The sequence below is a fragment of the Arachis hypogaea genome, chromosome 4 (genome assembly GCF_003086295.3).
Source record: "Arachis hypogaea cultivar Tifrunner chromosome 4, arahy.Tifrunner.gnm2.J5K5, whole genome shotgun sequence".
In the NCBI taxonomy this organism is placed as follows: domain Eukaryota; kingdom Viridiplantae; phylum Streptophyta; class Magnoliopsida; order Fabales; family Fabaceae; genus Arachis; species Arachis hypogaea.
Window position 1 is genome coordinate 115,743,944 of NC_092039.1, and position 15,526 is coordinate 115,759,469.

At 36.0% G+C, this 15,526-nt stretch overlaps 1 protein-coding gene across 1 annotated transcript; it reads left to right on the forward strand.

Moving 5' to 3' along the window:
- The first annotated feature begins 8,935 nt into the window (after nucleotides 1-8,935).
- On the forward strand, nucleotides 8,936-13,838 carry LOC112795258 (uncharacterized). Its single transcript, XM_072234542.1, has 2 exons — nucleotides 8,936-9,742; nucleotides 13,734-13,838. The coding sequence occupies exons 1-2, from the start codon at nucleotides 8,936-8,938 to the stop codon at nucleotides 13,836-13,838; spliced, it is 912 nt and encodes a 303-aa protein (XP_072090643.1).
- Nucleotides 13,839-15,526: the final 1,688 nt, after the last annotated feature.

Below are 15,526 nucleotides of genomic sequence, written 5' to 3' on the forward strand. Positions count from 1 at the left end.
AAATAACATCATTAAATTCATATCATTAAATTTGATTAAATTTTTAAAGTGATTATCTAAATTTGACCCATGTATTAATATTTACCCTTCAGTTTTCAATTGAACTAATTTTATCACCCTTTTCGAGATTGAGCTCCGGAATTACATACAAGTCCTTCAGCCCATTTTTAACGTGAATGAGCAAACAGATTGCTAATATGGCACGACTATTACCACACTATTAATTATAATTCTCCAATTTAGTCCCTACCTCCATTTATAAACCCTAACGCTTCTTCTTCTTCCTTTCTTTCTGTAAAATGGTGTCTCAACTCTCACAACAAGTCCAAGTCAATTTTATGGGTATACATTTTCCTCTCAAGTCAACCTTGAGTTTCTCATATCCGTTCTTGAATCGTGAAAAACACTGGAAAAAAATACAAACTGCGATTTCTTATGCTCTTAGTTGAAAATAAAAAAATATAAAGATGAAATGAGAGAGTGTAACGGTGATACTGGTGATGATTAACATGATTAACATAATGAATAATACATACTCATTTCTGCTTCCAGCAGTATACAAAGAAGTTGGTGCTACTTTTTAAGAAGATCCCACTGCTTTGGACACACTCACTTTCCATCGATCATTTGTTCAATTTCTATGCTACCTATTTATTGCTTACCTTGCCAAGCATCACAAATGTGCTCATCTCATCGCTCTTTGTGCTTTTCTTTAGGCTACCACCACATTCCTTTTTGCCATCTTCACTACATTTTCACAGGTCCCTTCGTACTATTTCATCTCATCCAACTCCCCCTTTATATATTTATTTGCTAGTTACTTTTCACCGTAACAATTTGTATCAATTTATAACAAATCACACCAAAATCACCATTTACATGATGAATACTTAATTTTCATGATGAACCAGCTTCAGAGTTCACTATTTCTTCATAATTTTTTATTTATCATCTTTTTCTTCATGCCCTGCTTCTTATTCATCATAGCTTGACTTCTGAAAATTCAACGCCGATTTAGTCCAAACATTTTTTAGCTTTATGCTGAATTTTTTCTAGAATCATCAAGCACCTGAATCAATAAGTTGGACTTTAGGGATGGGTTTGATCCTCTTAAATCGGATCCAGAAATAATCCAAGTAGAGAAAAAGTCTATCCAAACTTTGAATGATAAAGAGTATAATGCATGCATTGGCGAGAAACCGAAGAGGTGGAGCAAGGTACTCCATACGAACCACCACCAATGAGCAACAAAGATGGATAATAATAGAAGTAGAAGATGATGAAGAAAAAAAGCAGAAAGAAAGGAAGAAAAAGAAGAAGCGTTAGGGTTTATAAATAGGGACATAGACTAAATTAGGGAATTATAATTGACAGCGTGACAGTGGTCATGCTACATCAACAGTCCGCTTGCTGACTCACGCCAGAAATAGGTTGAAGAACTTGTATGTAGCCCGGAGCTCAATCTGGGGGATCAAATTAGTGTAATTGAAAACTGACGGGTAACATTGGTGCACGGACCGAATTTGGAGAACCACTTTGGAAATTTAGTCCACTAAATTTGGTATAGTTGGAAGCTTTTATCACAAGTTGTTAGTAAAGGTAATTTTGCTGTCTCCTCGATTCAAGAATTTTTTATATATATACTTGATTGATTTATTAATAAAATTTAATTTTTTTATCTGAAAAAAGGACAATTTACGTAAATAAATTATTTGGCGATCAAATTTATGCAAATATAATTTTCTGAAAAAATAGTGAAGTATAGTCCGCTAGAAGCTGTCGCAATTTACGTGTTGCAGCACTATAAAACTGCGATACCCTGTGACAGATTCTTCATTCGCTCGTGTGAGAAAATTTTGGATTGAGAGGAGGTTAACAGAGAATTTCAGGAGACCATATTCTAGTGGGACCATGGCTGAAGAAAATTGCATGTACCAGCTAAACGGTGTTGCTCATGTTGCTAGGAGCATCGATGAAGATGTTAGTTTCTTTTTTAATTATAAGAGTTGTCATTGTATTAAAAGATTAGTTATAGCTGTTTAAATATATAAGTCTTTTTATATTTTGTCTTACCTAACATTTTTGCAGTTTTTGTATATTTAAAAGATTGGATAGATAACACGTATTCATTTATTTGAAATTTGATTAGGACAATTTTATAAATAACTTATGGTTTAGGATTGTTTGTTTTAGAATTTTTATATTTTTTATTCTCACGTAACATGTATGTAGTTTTTGTATATTTAAAAGATTAGATAGATAACACATATTTGTGTATTTGAAATTTGATTATGATATTTTTATAAATAATTTATGGTTTAGGCTTGTATGTTTTAGAATTTTATTAGCACGTAGTTATTTTTTTAATATGAGGCAGCCAACTAGGTGTATTTATAACGTTAGAAGCCAACAAGATATGCCTTTGCTTGATTGGATCATACCTTATTTGGAAATGGCTGGTTTGTATCACTTGGCTAGGCTGAACTCGCATTGGTTATGGGTGGATGAGCCTATGGTAAGCGCATTCATTGAGAGATGGCTTTCTAAGACGCACACTTTTCACATGCCGTTCGGATAGTGTACCATCACGCTATAGGACGTGGCGTATCAATTGGGTTGCCCGTTGATGGGGAGGCTGTTAGTGGGTGTCACCGACTTCGAAGAGTTTATTGAGGATGAAAAACCAGCTTGGGAGTGATCTCGTGAGTTATTCGGCGAGCTACTGTCGCCGAATAAAGTCAAGCAGATGACAATTCACTTCACATGGTTCCATGAGAAGTTTAGGGTGCTCTCAGCCGATGCGAGCGACGATACGGTGCGTATATACACCCGTGCTTACATTATGATGCTACCATCCACTTAGATTTTTTGTGACAAGAGTGGGAATCGGGTTCACCTTCGATGCTTACCATATGTAGCGAAGCTTGATGAGATGGGCAATTATAGCTGGAGTTCAGTTGCATTAACATGGTTGTATAGATCCATGCGTCAGGTGGCCAACAGAAATGTCACTAACTTGGTTGGTCCACTTTAGCTTCTACAGTTTTAAATATTTTAGCAGCTCCCAGATCAGTGGTTCCCCATTTATTATCAGACGTGGCATCTGCATTAGAATAATAGAGTTGATTTTGTCCTGAGGATATAGAGAGTTATTGATCTAGGTCCATCCGTAGAGTATTTAGACTTGTGGCACTGGGTAGCACATATGATTTTGTCTCTAGACATCGTATTTTCTGATCCTAGGTCGGTTGATATTTCGATCAATGCTCGTCGCAGAGGCGCATCATAGGCGCCTTCTAGGGTGCAAGTGCCAGATGTGCCCGATAACAGACGTGTGGAACGGTGACAATGTTTTGGTACACGCGCTACCGATCAGAAGTAGCGACGGCTAGATGATATGATGGATAAGGATGATGGCGGTAATGATGAGGGAGGAGACCAATTTGGATATTATTAAGCAATTCTGGATACCAATTTGAATTATATTCAACTTTCATACACATCAGCATATAGCTCGAATGTCCACCTGGCACTTCACGTTCCACGTCATCAAACGTTTAGACAGTACTTCTCTAAAGGACTAACGGAAATGCACGTTTTGGAATTTCAGGGATTTAGTTGGTCATTGATCAAAGTGGGGGACTAAATTGAGTAGCGATTTGAATTTCAGGGACCATTTTGGGTATTCACTCGGTGTCCTCCATAAACAAATTGGTCCCTATCCTTGTTACTAAGACGATGCCATTTTGGGATAAGGCGTAAAACGCAACATTTCAGTTTCTTCTCCTCTACTTTAATCCTACCTCGTTGCCTCATCACATCCCACCTCATTACCAACATCACCATCATTACAACTTGAACTCATTCCTCAACCTCTATAATGCGTCCATGAACCATTTCCTAACAAAATTGGACCTGCTATTGTTCCTGCCATACTCCCTCTCGAACTCAATGACAAAATTCATCGCTGACAAAATTCATCGCCTCAATTTTTCAAAACTAAAGGAAATCGGAAGCGAAAACCCAGAAACAAACAGTGATAAAAATGGCTCCTTTCAATAACAACATCAGCTCTAACAAGAGAAAAATGATAGTAGCTAGACCGCAATTGGGGCAACATTGTTGATAGATATAAGAAGCTCCAACAATGGTTTGTAACCTAACAGTGACCACAACAACAACATAGTGTCAGTAGCAACAACGAAAACTCGCAGCAGCTCCATATATGGTGGAGATGATAGCCATGATAGCAGCAATGACAACGCGAACAACAACCCCCAACAACTCCATTTTCTTGCTTAGCATCATCAATGACAACAACCACCTTTATAGCCACGACAACACCTTCAACAATGGACAATGTCTTCAGTAGCAACGGCGGATCGAAGTAGGGGAGAGGCATAGCAGCATGAACTGGCAACGAGCGCTATGAGTGTGAGAGACTAGGTTAGATAGGGGATGAGCAACACAAAGCCGAAACGGAGGCCGACGAGAGGCGATGGTAGAGAGAGTTAAGACTTTGAGTGCTTGAGAATTGAAAGTTTAAGTGTTGTGAGTGTGTGAGAGAAAGTTAGGGAGGGGGCTTCGAAGGCGTTAGAGTTTTTCTTTTTTTTTTTATAAATACAAAATGACGTCGTATTGCTAACAAGGACGGGAACTTATTTGTCCAGTTGTGTCCCATTGACACGTCACGGGCCATGTAGGCGTCTAAACGTGTAACTTCATTATTTTCCGTCAAATAGAAATGAAGAAAGCATATCAGAGACTGATTTGTATGTCGGAGAAAAATTTTGGGGATGTTTTTTTGTATTAATTTTTTTTTGAAAACTAAAGTGTTCGCTTTTAAAATTCTCAGAAACTGATTGGGTAATTACTTTTAAAAAAGATCAAATTTTGGTTAAATATTTGGCCTTTTTAATATGTTGAGTTAGAACTTTAGATATTTAAATTAGTATATAAAAAATTGTAAAAATAAAAAATATCAAAAAATGAGAAAAAATTAAATAGGCCAACCCACTTAATTTACAGGTTAATCATATTAAGTTCATTAAATCTTTCATTTCACGAGTCTATTTTTAAAGTCTAAAATTCGTGCCTTTTAAGATGGTTAAACAGGTTAAATTAATACTCAACAGACTCATCCGATTTTAAGTTTTTAACAACTTTAATTTCGCCTCCGATCCAACTGCTAATTGACATTGCCTATGCTCTATCTCCATTTCTAGCTTTTTCTACTTAGTCTATATTGTGTCACCGATTTCTTTCTTTTTTTCTGTTATATTTCTTCTCCTTCATATATTTAAATTGTATAGTCAATTGGAATTGGTATATTACTTAATTCATTAGTCCACTTGATTAATTAAATTATGGAGTTCAAAATCCGTCTTGTTAATGCAGTAATCTATTGACAGCAATATATCCTTAAATAAAGTTAAAATTTACGCAGAAGTAATTCATAGTCTATTGAAATGAAAGATATTATGAAAAATAAAAAATTATATGTTATATTATTATAATTTTTTATATTTTTTTAAGACTCTGGATTTTTAAAAATTAAACAAAAAATTTATTTATAATTTATTATATTTAATTGAGATTATATTTTTAAGAGATTTTATATATAAATTAAGCAATTTCTATGATTTAAACCTTTAGTAATTGATTGATAATAAGAATTTTATATGCTTTAATTTGAATAATTAGATTTTCAGCTCCATTTTATAATTTAAATAAAATTAATTTTATTATCTCCAAATATTAAATTAGAATATTGAGCTGCAAATAATTTGTAAATTGATGATTAAATGATAATTTTATAGATATTATTATTGGATTCAAAATTAGCTTTCAATTACTATATTATCCTTTAATTGTATTAAAATTACTAAATTACCCAAAATCTCTAATTTAATACACAAAATCCTAATCCCGAAATTGAATCTCTAATCCCTTTTAACCTAACCCTAACCGCCAATGTTCCCTTTCTTATCAAACTCAGCGACAGCATTAGAATTTTCCATAGAAAGAGAGAGGAGAGATAACAGAGAGGAGATCCGAGAAAGGGACGCACCACCACCAGTCATCGTCGTGCCACCGTCGCCACACGCTGCTGCCACTATCAATGTTATTGTCGCCATCGTCTTATGCAGCAGCCATCGCCTATGGTTGACATTGTAGCCATCGCCGTCGCACTTAGAAGACAGGGGGAAGGGAAGAGACGCGTACAGCCAGGTAGAAGGGGAGAAGAACGTCGTTGTTCCGCCGTTCCTCGTCACGGCTGAAGCTCGCTGCCACTGCATGTCGCCGTCGCCGAAGCCTCCTTCGCCGTCGCAGTGGCCTGAGCTATCACCAGAGGGAGCCGCTGACCCCTCATCGCCGCCATTGCTGAGGAGCTCGAGGAGAGAGAAAATGCAATTGGGGATTTGTTGCTGCTACTGCCGTGGTTGTTGCTGCTATGCATGGCCACCGAGAGCAGCGTTTACGCTGCCAGAGTTCGCTGCTGGTGCTGTGGCTGCTCCGTTCCTAGTTTCTTTCTTGGTACAGTAAATCTTTTGCTTTGAAAACCTCTCTTTGTTGTTGTTATGTTATGGATTATTGAGTTTTACGCGACAATTTTATGTCAGGGTTGAGTTATTGTTGTTAGCTGGTGCCCTTGTTGCTGTTAACGTTGCGAAACATAGTCGGAGTTGACGCTGTTGTTTTTGGGCCGAGGGTAAAAGGTTTTCTATAACGCGTTGGTTCGACTAACTGAGGTAGGGGTTCATTTTTAAATTAAGAGTTTTTAATATAAGAATTCCAAAATTATATTGAGTAATTACAAACAATTTACAAATGCTTTATTTGACTTTTGATGAAGTTGGAAATTGTTGGTGATAATGAGTATGTTTGAATATGCTGAAGTTGATCTTTGGTTTGTCTGATGGTGCTGTAAAAGGTTGAGTGATTAGATTAGCTATGTGTGTGTTTGTTAAATTGTGATTTTGTTATTAATGAGGATATTGTTGTAGTTGCTGTTGGTTGTACGGTGGTTGTGAATGGTGATAGATTTGGTATTGCTTGTTGAATTAGAAATATGAAATTAGTTTAATGAATTGAGTTTGAATTGAGGCTGTGATTAATGTTGGAAATTATGGTTATGTTAATGTCTTGGTTGGGTTGTTGATTTGAGAAATTATAAAAGTGAGGGAGCCGAATTTTATTGAAATAGAACATGGCTTAGTTTCAAAGAAAACAATTTGATTATTGAGAATTATTTGATATTTGAAAATGGGTTGGTTATTGAAAATGATTTGGTATCAGTGTTTCTAAATGGCGGTTATGGCGGCGCCATAACGGTATGGCATGGCGGGTTTTGACCCTGCCGTCATTTACTGGGCGCCACGATGGGGTTATAACGAGGGGCGCCATGGCGGCCGCAATTGCGGTGGCGCCATGGCGGGACGCGATCTGTATGGCAGAAATAGTGGGGTGTTTCAGGTTTTCCAAAAAATTTGAGGGTGGTTTGGGTAATTTAATAAACTTAAGTCAGATCCCACTAACCACTAACCCTAATTATCAGCCCCTCACTCATAACTCACTCCTCTGCCTCTTCTTCAAAAAGAACCCTCTCTTCGTCTCTGTTCTCTCATCTTTGCGACCTAGATTTCCTCACCATGCTGCCATCCATTGCCGCCGCTCATCTAGCCGCCCGTCGCGCCGCCCGACGCACCGTCCATCTCTGTTCTCTCATCACTGCTGGTACGTACAACGTGTTTCATCTTTTCTGCTCCTATTTTTTTCTTTTCTCCCTTCCCTGCTGCCCTTCTTTATCAAGAATCAGTGTTAAACTTCTCTTCTTCCCTTTTTTTCATTTAGTTTACTATGTCCACTTTTAGACAAGTCCTTGATTCTAATGCTCTTACCCCTGCCTCTGCTGGCCCTACTGTTGGTGCTACCCCTATTGCTCCCGCAGCACCTGTCCGTTCTAATAGGGTTGACCCAGGCTGGAAATATATTAATACGGTAGAAAAAGAAAATACCAATAATACCGTATATAGTTTTTGTGGAAAAATTATGAAAGGAGGCATCAAACGGGCACAAGAACACTTAATGATCAAGCTTGGAAACGTTGATGGGTGTAAAATGGTTCCAAAAGATGTTATTGCTGAATTATGGGAGTATTACCATCAGAAAAAAATCGAGGAAGACAAAGTGCCACACCGGGAAGCACCAAAGAACAGAGTGTCAATGCTAGGGAACTTGACTTAGAGAGTTTGGGGTTCGGATTATCGGAGAAAGATGCTCAAGGATAGATAAACCTCATAATCCAGCTCCAATGGCAGCAGCTAGAGGGGGTGTAAGTAGTGCTAGAGGGGGTGCAACTAGCATGAGAGGTCCAATGGACTTGTTTGTTAGAAGACCTGAAACTACCATTGTAAGAAACAAAAGAGAGAAATTGAGGCAGCAGAACATCAAAGAAGCATGTAATAAGGAAGCAGTTCGTAGAGTTCATCAATACATAGCACGGTGGTTCTACCAAGCTGGGATTCCATTGAACCCAGTAAAGTTGAAGAGTTTTCAAGAAATGTTGTGTGCTGTTGGAAGCTTTGGTCCCAATTTACCTGCTCCCAATTATCATACTCTAAGGCTGCTTAATGAGGAGTTGGAATACACCAAAGGATTGTTGAATGGTCGTAAAGAACAATGAAAAAAGTATGGTTGCTCTATTATGTCAGATGCTTGGATGGATAAAAGGCAAAGGAGCATTATTAATTTTCTTGTAAACTCTCCAGTTGGAATAATGTTTTTGAAGTCTATTGATGCTTCTGATTATGTGAAGACTGGTGAAAATTTATTTGAGCTTTTTGATGATGTTGTGGAGGAAATTGGTGAGCACAACGTTGTTTAAGTTGTAACTAATAATGGGAGTAATTATGTTCTTGCCGGTAAGTTACTGATGGAGAAAAGACCAAATTTGTTTTTGACACCTTGTGCTGCCCACCATTTGAATTTGATGCTTAAGGACATTAGGAAGTTACCATTAATTCAAAAAACCATAAAAAGGACCATTTCGTTGGTTAGCTTCACTTATAGTCACTCTAGCACGTTAGCTATGTTGAGACACTTCACAAATGGCAAAGAGTTGGTAAGGCATGCAGTCACCCGATTTGCCACTTCATTTCTCTCTTTGGAAAGGCTTTTTGAGGAGAAAGGAAATATGAGAAGAATATTCACCTCGGATGAATGGGTAAAGAATAAGTTGTCAAAGGAGGCAAAGGGGAGGGAGGCAACAAAGATTGTTATCATGTCCTCTTTTTGGAATCATGTCAAGTATACCCTTAAGATCATGGGCCCTCTTGTTCGAGTGTTTAGACTTGTTGATGGGGAGAAGAAGCCACCAATGGGATATATTTATGAAGCAATGGAGAAGGCAAAGGAATGCATCATGAAAGCATTTCTTAATGATGAGAGTAAGTACAATGATGTTTTTAAAATAATTGACAACAGATGGAATTGCCGACTTCATCGTCCGTTGCATGTAGCCGGTCATTTTCTAAATCCCGAGTTGTTTTACGACAACCCTCGGATTGAGCTGGATTTAGAAGTTACAAAGGGGTGGTTTGAGTGCATCACTAGATTGGTGCCAAGTCAAGCTGTGCAACAAAAGATATTGGAGGAGCAAGCACTATACAAGGCTGGCTATGGACTTTTTGGACCAGATTTTGCAAAATCTCAAAGGAAAAAGATTTCACTCGATAAGATTGTTATAAATTTTACAAAGCTTTATAAATTTAGTTCGATTAAAGGCTTAGACAAATTTATTTTAATTTTATAGCATTTTGGTGGCGGACATATGGGCATGAAGCTCCAAACATGCGAGACCTTACTATCAAGATCTTGAGCTTGAATTGTAATGCTTCTAGATGTGAGTGCAATTGGAGTATATTTGAGCATATTCATACTAAGAAAAAAAATAGGCTTGATCATGAAAGGATAGGAGTTTGGTCTTCATAAAGTATAGCCAACAACTCATCGATAGGTACAACCTTAAAGATGAAGTTGACCTTATTACACTCAATAATATTGATGACTGATGAGTGTAATGAATGGTTAGTGGGAGAAATTGGGACTGCCACCTTTCGAGATGATAATGTGGATGATGATGCTGATTTGGTTCATCAAGATGACAACACTTTGAGTTGAAACCTTATTTTTGAAGTAATGGAAGGACATGAGCCTACAACAAATACTAGAAGACAACAAAATAGAAAAAGAAAAGAACCTGCAACTGCAAGAGGTGGTGCAAAGGGTGGACCAAGTGGGTCTAAGGCTTCAAAAAAAGGAAAAGAAAGGCAGTAATTGTGGAAGAGGAAGAACCAGAATTTGAAGATGAAGAGGATTGAAGATGATTCTGAAAATGAAGAAGAACAAGTAGAGGAGATTCAATTCAATGATACCGAATCAGAGGATGATGAGGCGGGACAGAGGGACGCGATAATAATCGTGTTAATTTGGATGAATTTGATGAGAGCTAGAATCTAGATGGTCTATAATTTTTATGTTTTATGTCTTCTATTTTATGGCTTGCTTATGAGTTATGACTTTTGAGTTATGATTTGAACTTCATGTTATGTTTATTTGCTAAATTTGCTACTATATTTGCTATATTAATTGGATGTTTTATGACTAAAAAGTTGTTTATATAGATAGATTTTATAGTTTATTATATTTGTAATTTTTCTGCATTTTTTTTGTACATATATGTGTATTTTTTAGGTAATTCGCCATTTTCGCAACGCCATCCGCTATAACTTTATGGCAGATTTTAGTCTCAGCGCCATGAGCCGCCATCCGCAATAAAAAAATATGTTTGGTATTCGAAATGGTTGAGAAATTGTTTGGTTGGGACCCTGGAAGGATGGCATAGTCCGAATTTTAGAGGAAATGCTGCTGAAATTTTTATAAAACTCCAAGACTTTGTTTAAGGTGTTATTTAAAAAAAATATGATTTATGAATATTATTTGATTTCGATTTATTACGGAAAGAGTTTGTTTCCAATTCAATTTATTAAGAAAAGTATAATGTTTTAAATTCAATCTTTTGAAAAGAGATTTTGTTTTAAGTTACGATATGAGTCCGGTCTGTTAAGAAAGATAAAGAAAGGGAAAAGAGAACACAACACGTGTGATTATGAAATGATTAAAAGGTCACGAGAGGGTGACGGAAAGTAAATAGTTATTGTGCCAATGTGAAAATATTAAGTCGCGGGCTTTATATGTGAATGGTTGTACGAGGATGTCCGTAAATGTGGAATGGCTTCCAGGAACATGGGTTACATGCTTCAGCCGGAGAATCAGCGCCTGCAATGGTTTGGAACCTTGCAGAGGTTATGCTGCTGGAATGCCTTATCTGACTTGCGAGTAGGATTGCGTCGGGTGCGGGTCAAAACCGACAAATGAGCTCATTACCTGTGCTAGGGGATAAATATGCATCATCTTGTTTGCGCATTTGTATTTAGTTGTGTTTGCTTGTTGTACTTCTCTGTAATTGTACTGGTTGTCTTACTTTACCTTTCTTCTGTGTTCAATTGGGTCTCTTGTGCTATTAGTTATGTATTAATGTGATTAAGAATTAATAATGTGAATGAGACTTGCTTTAAGTTCAGAAATTTTAAAGAAAGCAATTAATTATTTAAAGTAAAATCAAAAAGTATTTTCGAAGGTTGATAAAAAAAACTTTATTGAGTAAAGTTAATTATTCACAATCTTATTCATTAGTTGTACGGCATTCACTTTCCCTACTAAGAATCTGCAAGGACGACGTTCTCACTCCCCCTATAGATTTTCTTTTCAGCGACAGGTTCAGAAATCCTTGGCGTGGAGCCGCGATCAAACTATGGAGCTTTATGTATATATGAATTAATGTATTCGTATTTCCTGTATTTGGCTTAGTCATAGATTCTATTTTCCCCTCTTCATTGGTTGTTTTGATTTTTAGAGGGATAGAACTTGTATTTGACGATCTTTGAATATGTCTATGTATATAAAGCTATGTGAATATATACTTCTATGGTTAAGTGAATTAAAATAGAATATCATTTTGATTTATTGATTAAAATTTCGATTCGTATTCGCGAAAGCTCAATAATAAATAAAGATAATATAAAATATAAAGGTTTAGAGGTAAGTGACGCCTGGACTTTTAGTATAATCATGATGTGCTAAAAGTTAGGGTGTTACATTTTTAGGTATTGAAATGGGACTAATGCCAAAAAAAAAAACTACACACAAATCAATCGGAATAAAGTAGTTTCTCTAACATCCTCCTCGAGATTCTGACTAACTCTGGAGTAAATTTAGAGGAGAATGGTCCCAAAACAAAAAAACATCTTCTAAATCTATGCGCTTTTTAACAAGACAATCAATACTTTTATGATCATCTTTATAGATCTATAAAAAAGCATAAGTTATTAAATTATTATCAAATTAAATAATTCAACTAATACTATAGTGGTTTAACCACTAGTATAATAATTCTGTCAATTCATTTATTTTTAGATTTTTTAAATAAATAAAATAAATTTTTTATTTATCAAAATATGTAATTTATAGCATTTTTATCAAAATCTATTTTATCACTTATTTCGTTTTAAGTGTAAATGAAATAAGAGTACACATATCTAGTTTACACTGTAAATCTGATAAGACACAAAACGACATGGCTGTATCACGTTTGTACACATAGTGTGTAACGATTTTATCTCGTTTACAGTGTAAACAAGATACGTGTACTCTTATTTCGTGTACACTGTAAACGATATAAGAGTGATTGAGGTATATATATATATATATATATATATATATATATATATATATATATATATATATATATATATATATATATATTTCGTCCACATCGCCTCTTTAGTCCTTATCACATCTATTTCTTCGACTTTTTTCTCACTTTGACTCTTTTTTAATCAAATTTTTGAGTTACTATGAGATTATGTCACGCGCCAATGCACACGATGCGAACATCAACCGACTGAATGTGACATGGCACATCACTGGAGCAGTCAACTTTGAAGTTGTTGTTGTCTTTCATTTTATATTTATGGTAAAGTATGCATGTGTAGCCATACTTAGGGTATTTTTATAGAAATAGTATGCAGTATATATTACGCGACTGAATATATTGTTAGCAATATTTTACATGATAAGGTATTATTTTAGGCATACTTTGAAATGGATTTGTTAGTTAAATATTTACTTAGATTTGTTTTTCTTTAAACTAAATGGGGTCACGTGTCGTCTCAGATTTGTAAGAAAGAAAGACCAGGGCTCCGTGGTCTCAGACCCAACAATTACAAAGGCTACAAGAAGGATATTGCTGTTACCGTCTTGTGTCATTGCAATAAGTAAAATACCATAATATTTGCCATACAGATGCGTGTCATCGACGGAAAAGAACGGTTTGCAATGTTTGAATGCCTCCACATAGGCAGGGAAGGCCCACAATACCTTATCAAACATGCTGCAATCACGCACCATAAGGTGTCCATCATAGTATGGTACAACCCTAATCTCACATATCGTTCTGGGACAACAACTCTATCGTGCTTGTAGCAACCTCAGCACCTTATTGTATGACTCCTCCAATCATCGTATATTTGGGCAATTGCCTTTTGCTTTGTCATCCAGACCTTTCTGTATGAGGGTTTGGAGTGATAACTTTGTCTAACTGCACATTATAGGATAGATATGCTGATGGATGGCGAGGATTGTATCAACGGGAGGATGACACAGCAGAAGAGGCTATTGTCCAACTGTTGGTGGTCCTGAGAAATGGTGGGTGCTAAATACGTGTGCGCTCCTCTAACCCTACGCATCTCCCTAAAGAAACAGAATAACCATGGTTGAGATGTACAACAAGCATAACAGTGATAAATGAGAATATAGAACACAATTAAACTTGAACTTACCAATATCCAAGATTCTGTCGGAGAGCAACACGGAGACGCCAAGGGCAGCCTGCTTCAGATTATCAGCAATACACATGGTACTTTATTCGATCCAACTCCACGACTCGATACTCAACACTTTTGCGAATATTGTAATTCTTCACACCCTGCATTATGCTTTTGAATCTATGGCCAACCGAAAACTTCATACTACCGTCTAAGTTGTAATTGTCTTCACCCGTGTTGGAAAATAGATTTTCTATTGCATCGCATCTAGATCCAATATATGATAGTGACTGAGTATAGATGACAAGGCCAGAATTGGTCGGGATAGGCAGAAGATACCGACGTGATGCCTCGATCGGGGTATCTGGTACAAACTGCTCCTCCTCATCATCATTTTTAGAAGAACCGCTCTCGTTGCTATTCGTAACATACTCCTCGTCGGAGTCCTCATCGTCAACATCCATGTCTTCCACTGGACTAGCAACATGTAGTGGTTTTGGTGTGAGAGGTGGGTCATCCTACACAAAATTCAACTAGCCACACCGTCACCGACATCATCAACCTCCGCAGAAAGCTCAATCACTTGTTCCACCATGATTCTTCCATGAATGTCAAACATCAGGCGCATATGCTCGTCGCCATAGAGTCAAAATAGACGAAACTGAAAAATTTTGTTTTCCATCGGTGCTAGCAATATATACCAAGGTTGCGAGAACTGGACCGGTCAACGAACCGGTGGAATAACTGGTTCAATGATTTAGAGGTTCAACCGGAGTTCAACTGGAGTTCAACCGGTTTAATTAAATATAAAATAAAATTATTAAAAATTTAATATATACTTTTAAATATTTAAATTCAATATTTTTTAAATTGATAAAATTTAAAATTTTAAAATTTTATATAATAAATTATCCATTAAAAATTCAAAAACAATTTTAAAAATCAACATTTATAACTAACAAAAATCAAAATGCATATAATACCACTAACAGTTATTCCAATTTCATAAAAACAATAATAAAAATATAACAACAGTATAAATAATGCAGTAAAACACTGCACCATAACACTATCAACTTAAAATCTGAAAATTCAATAACCCAGAATCAACAACTCAGAAAAAAAAATCAATCTTACAATTTCAAGAAATCACTGAAAAAGATTAAATAAACAAAGACCAATAAAAAGATTCAAAACTCAAAACGGGCTAAAAAATCCAATTAACCAATTTGAAACAACAAAAACCTGATAAGAGAATCTAAAATTCCAATATCCATAAAATTAATTCAGAATTCGATGTCCATACAATTAACCAACTTGAAGGAATGCAACTTGAACTCCTTACAATGGCTCATTTCTTTATTTAGTCCATTTTGTTCTTCTTCAGCATAGCTTTCATGGCTTCAGCTTGGAACAAAACAAGGAAAGCAATAGCATACTTGATGAACCTAACACAAGCGTTCATGTAATAGAAAAGAACAAAAACAATACCATACTTCCAAACAAGTATTCAACAAAAGCATTTCAATCAAATATTCAATAACACAAACCCATAATCCAAAAATATAAAACTCAGCATC

Coding starts and splice junctions, on each gene's coding strand:
- LOC112795258 (XM_072234542.1), top strand. CDS start 8,936: ATGGAGAAAAGACCAAATTTGTTTTTGACACCTTGTGCTGCCCACCAT. Junction 9,743..13,733: donor AGATTTCACTCGATAAGATT/GTTATAAATTTT, acceptor TGCACATTATAG/GATAGATATGCTGATGGATG.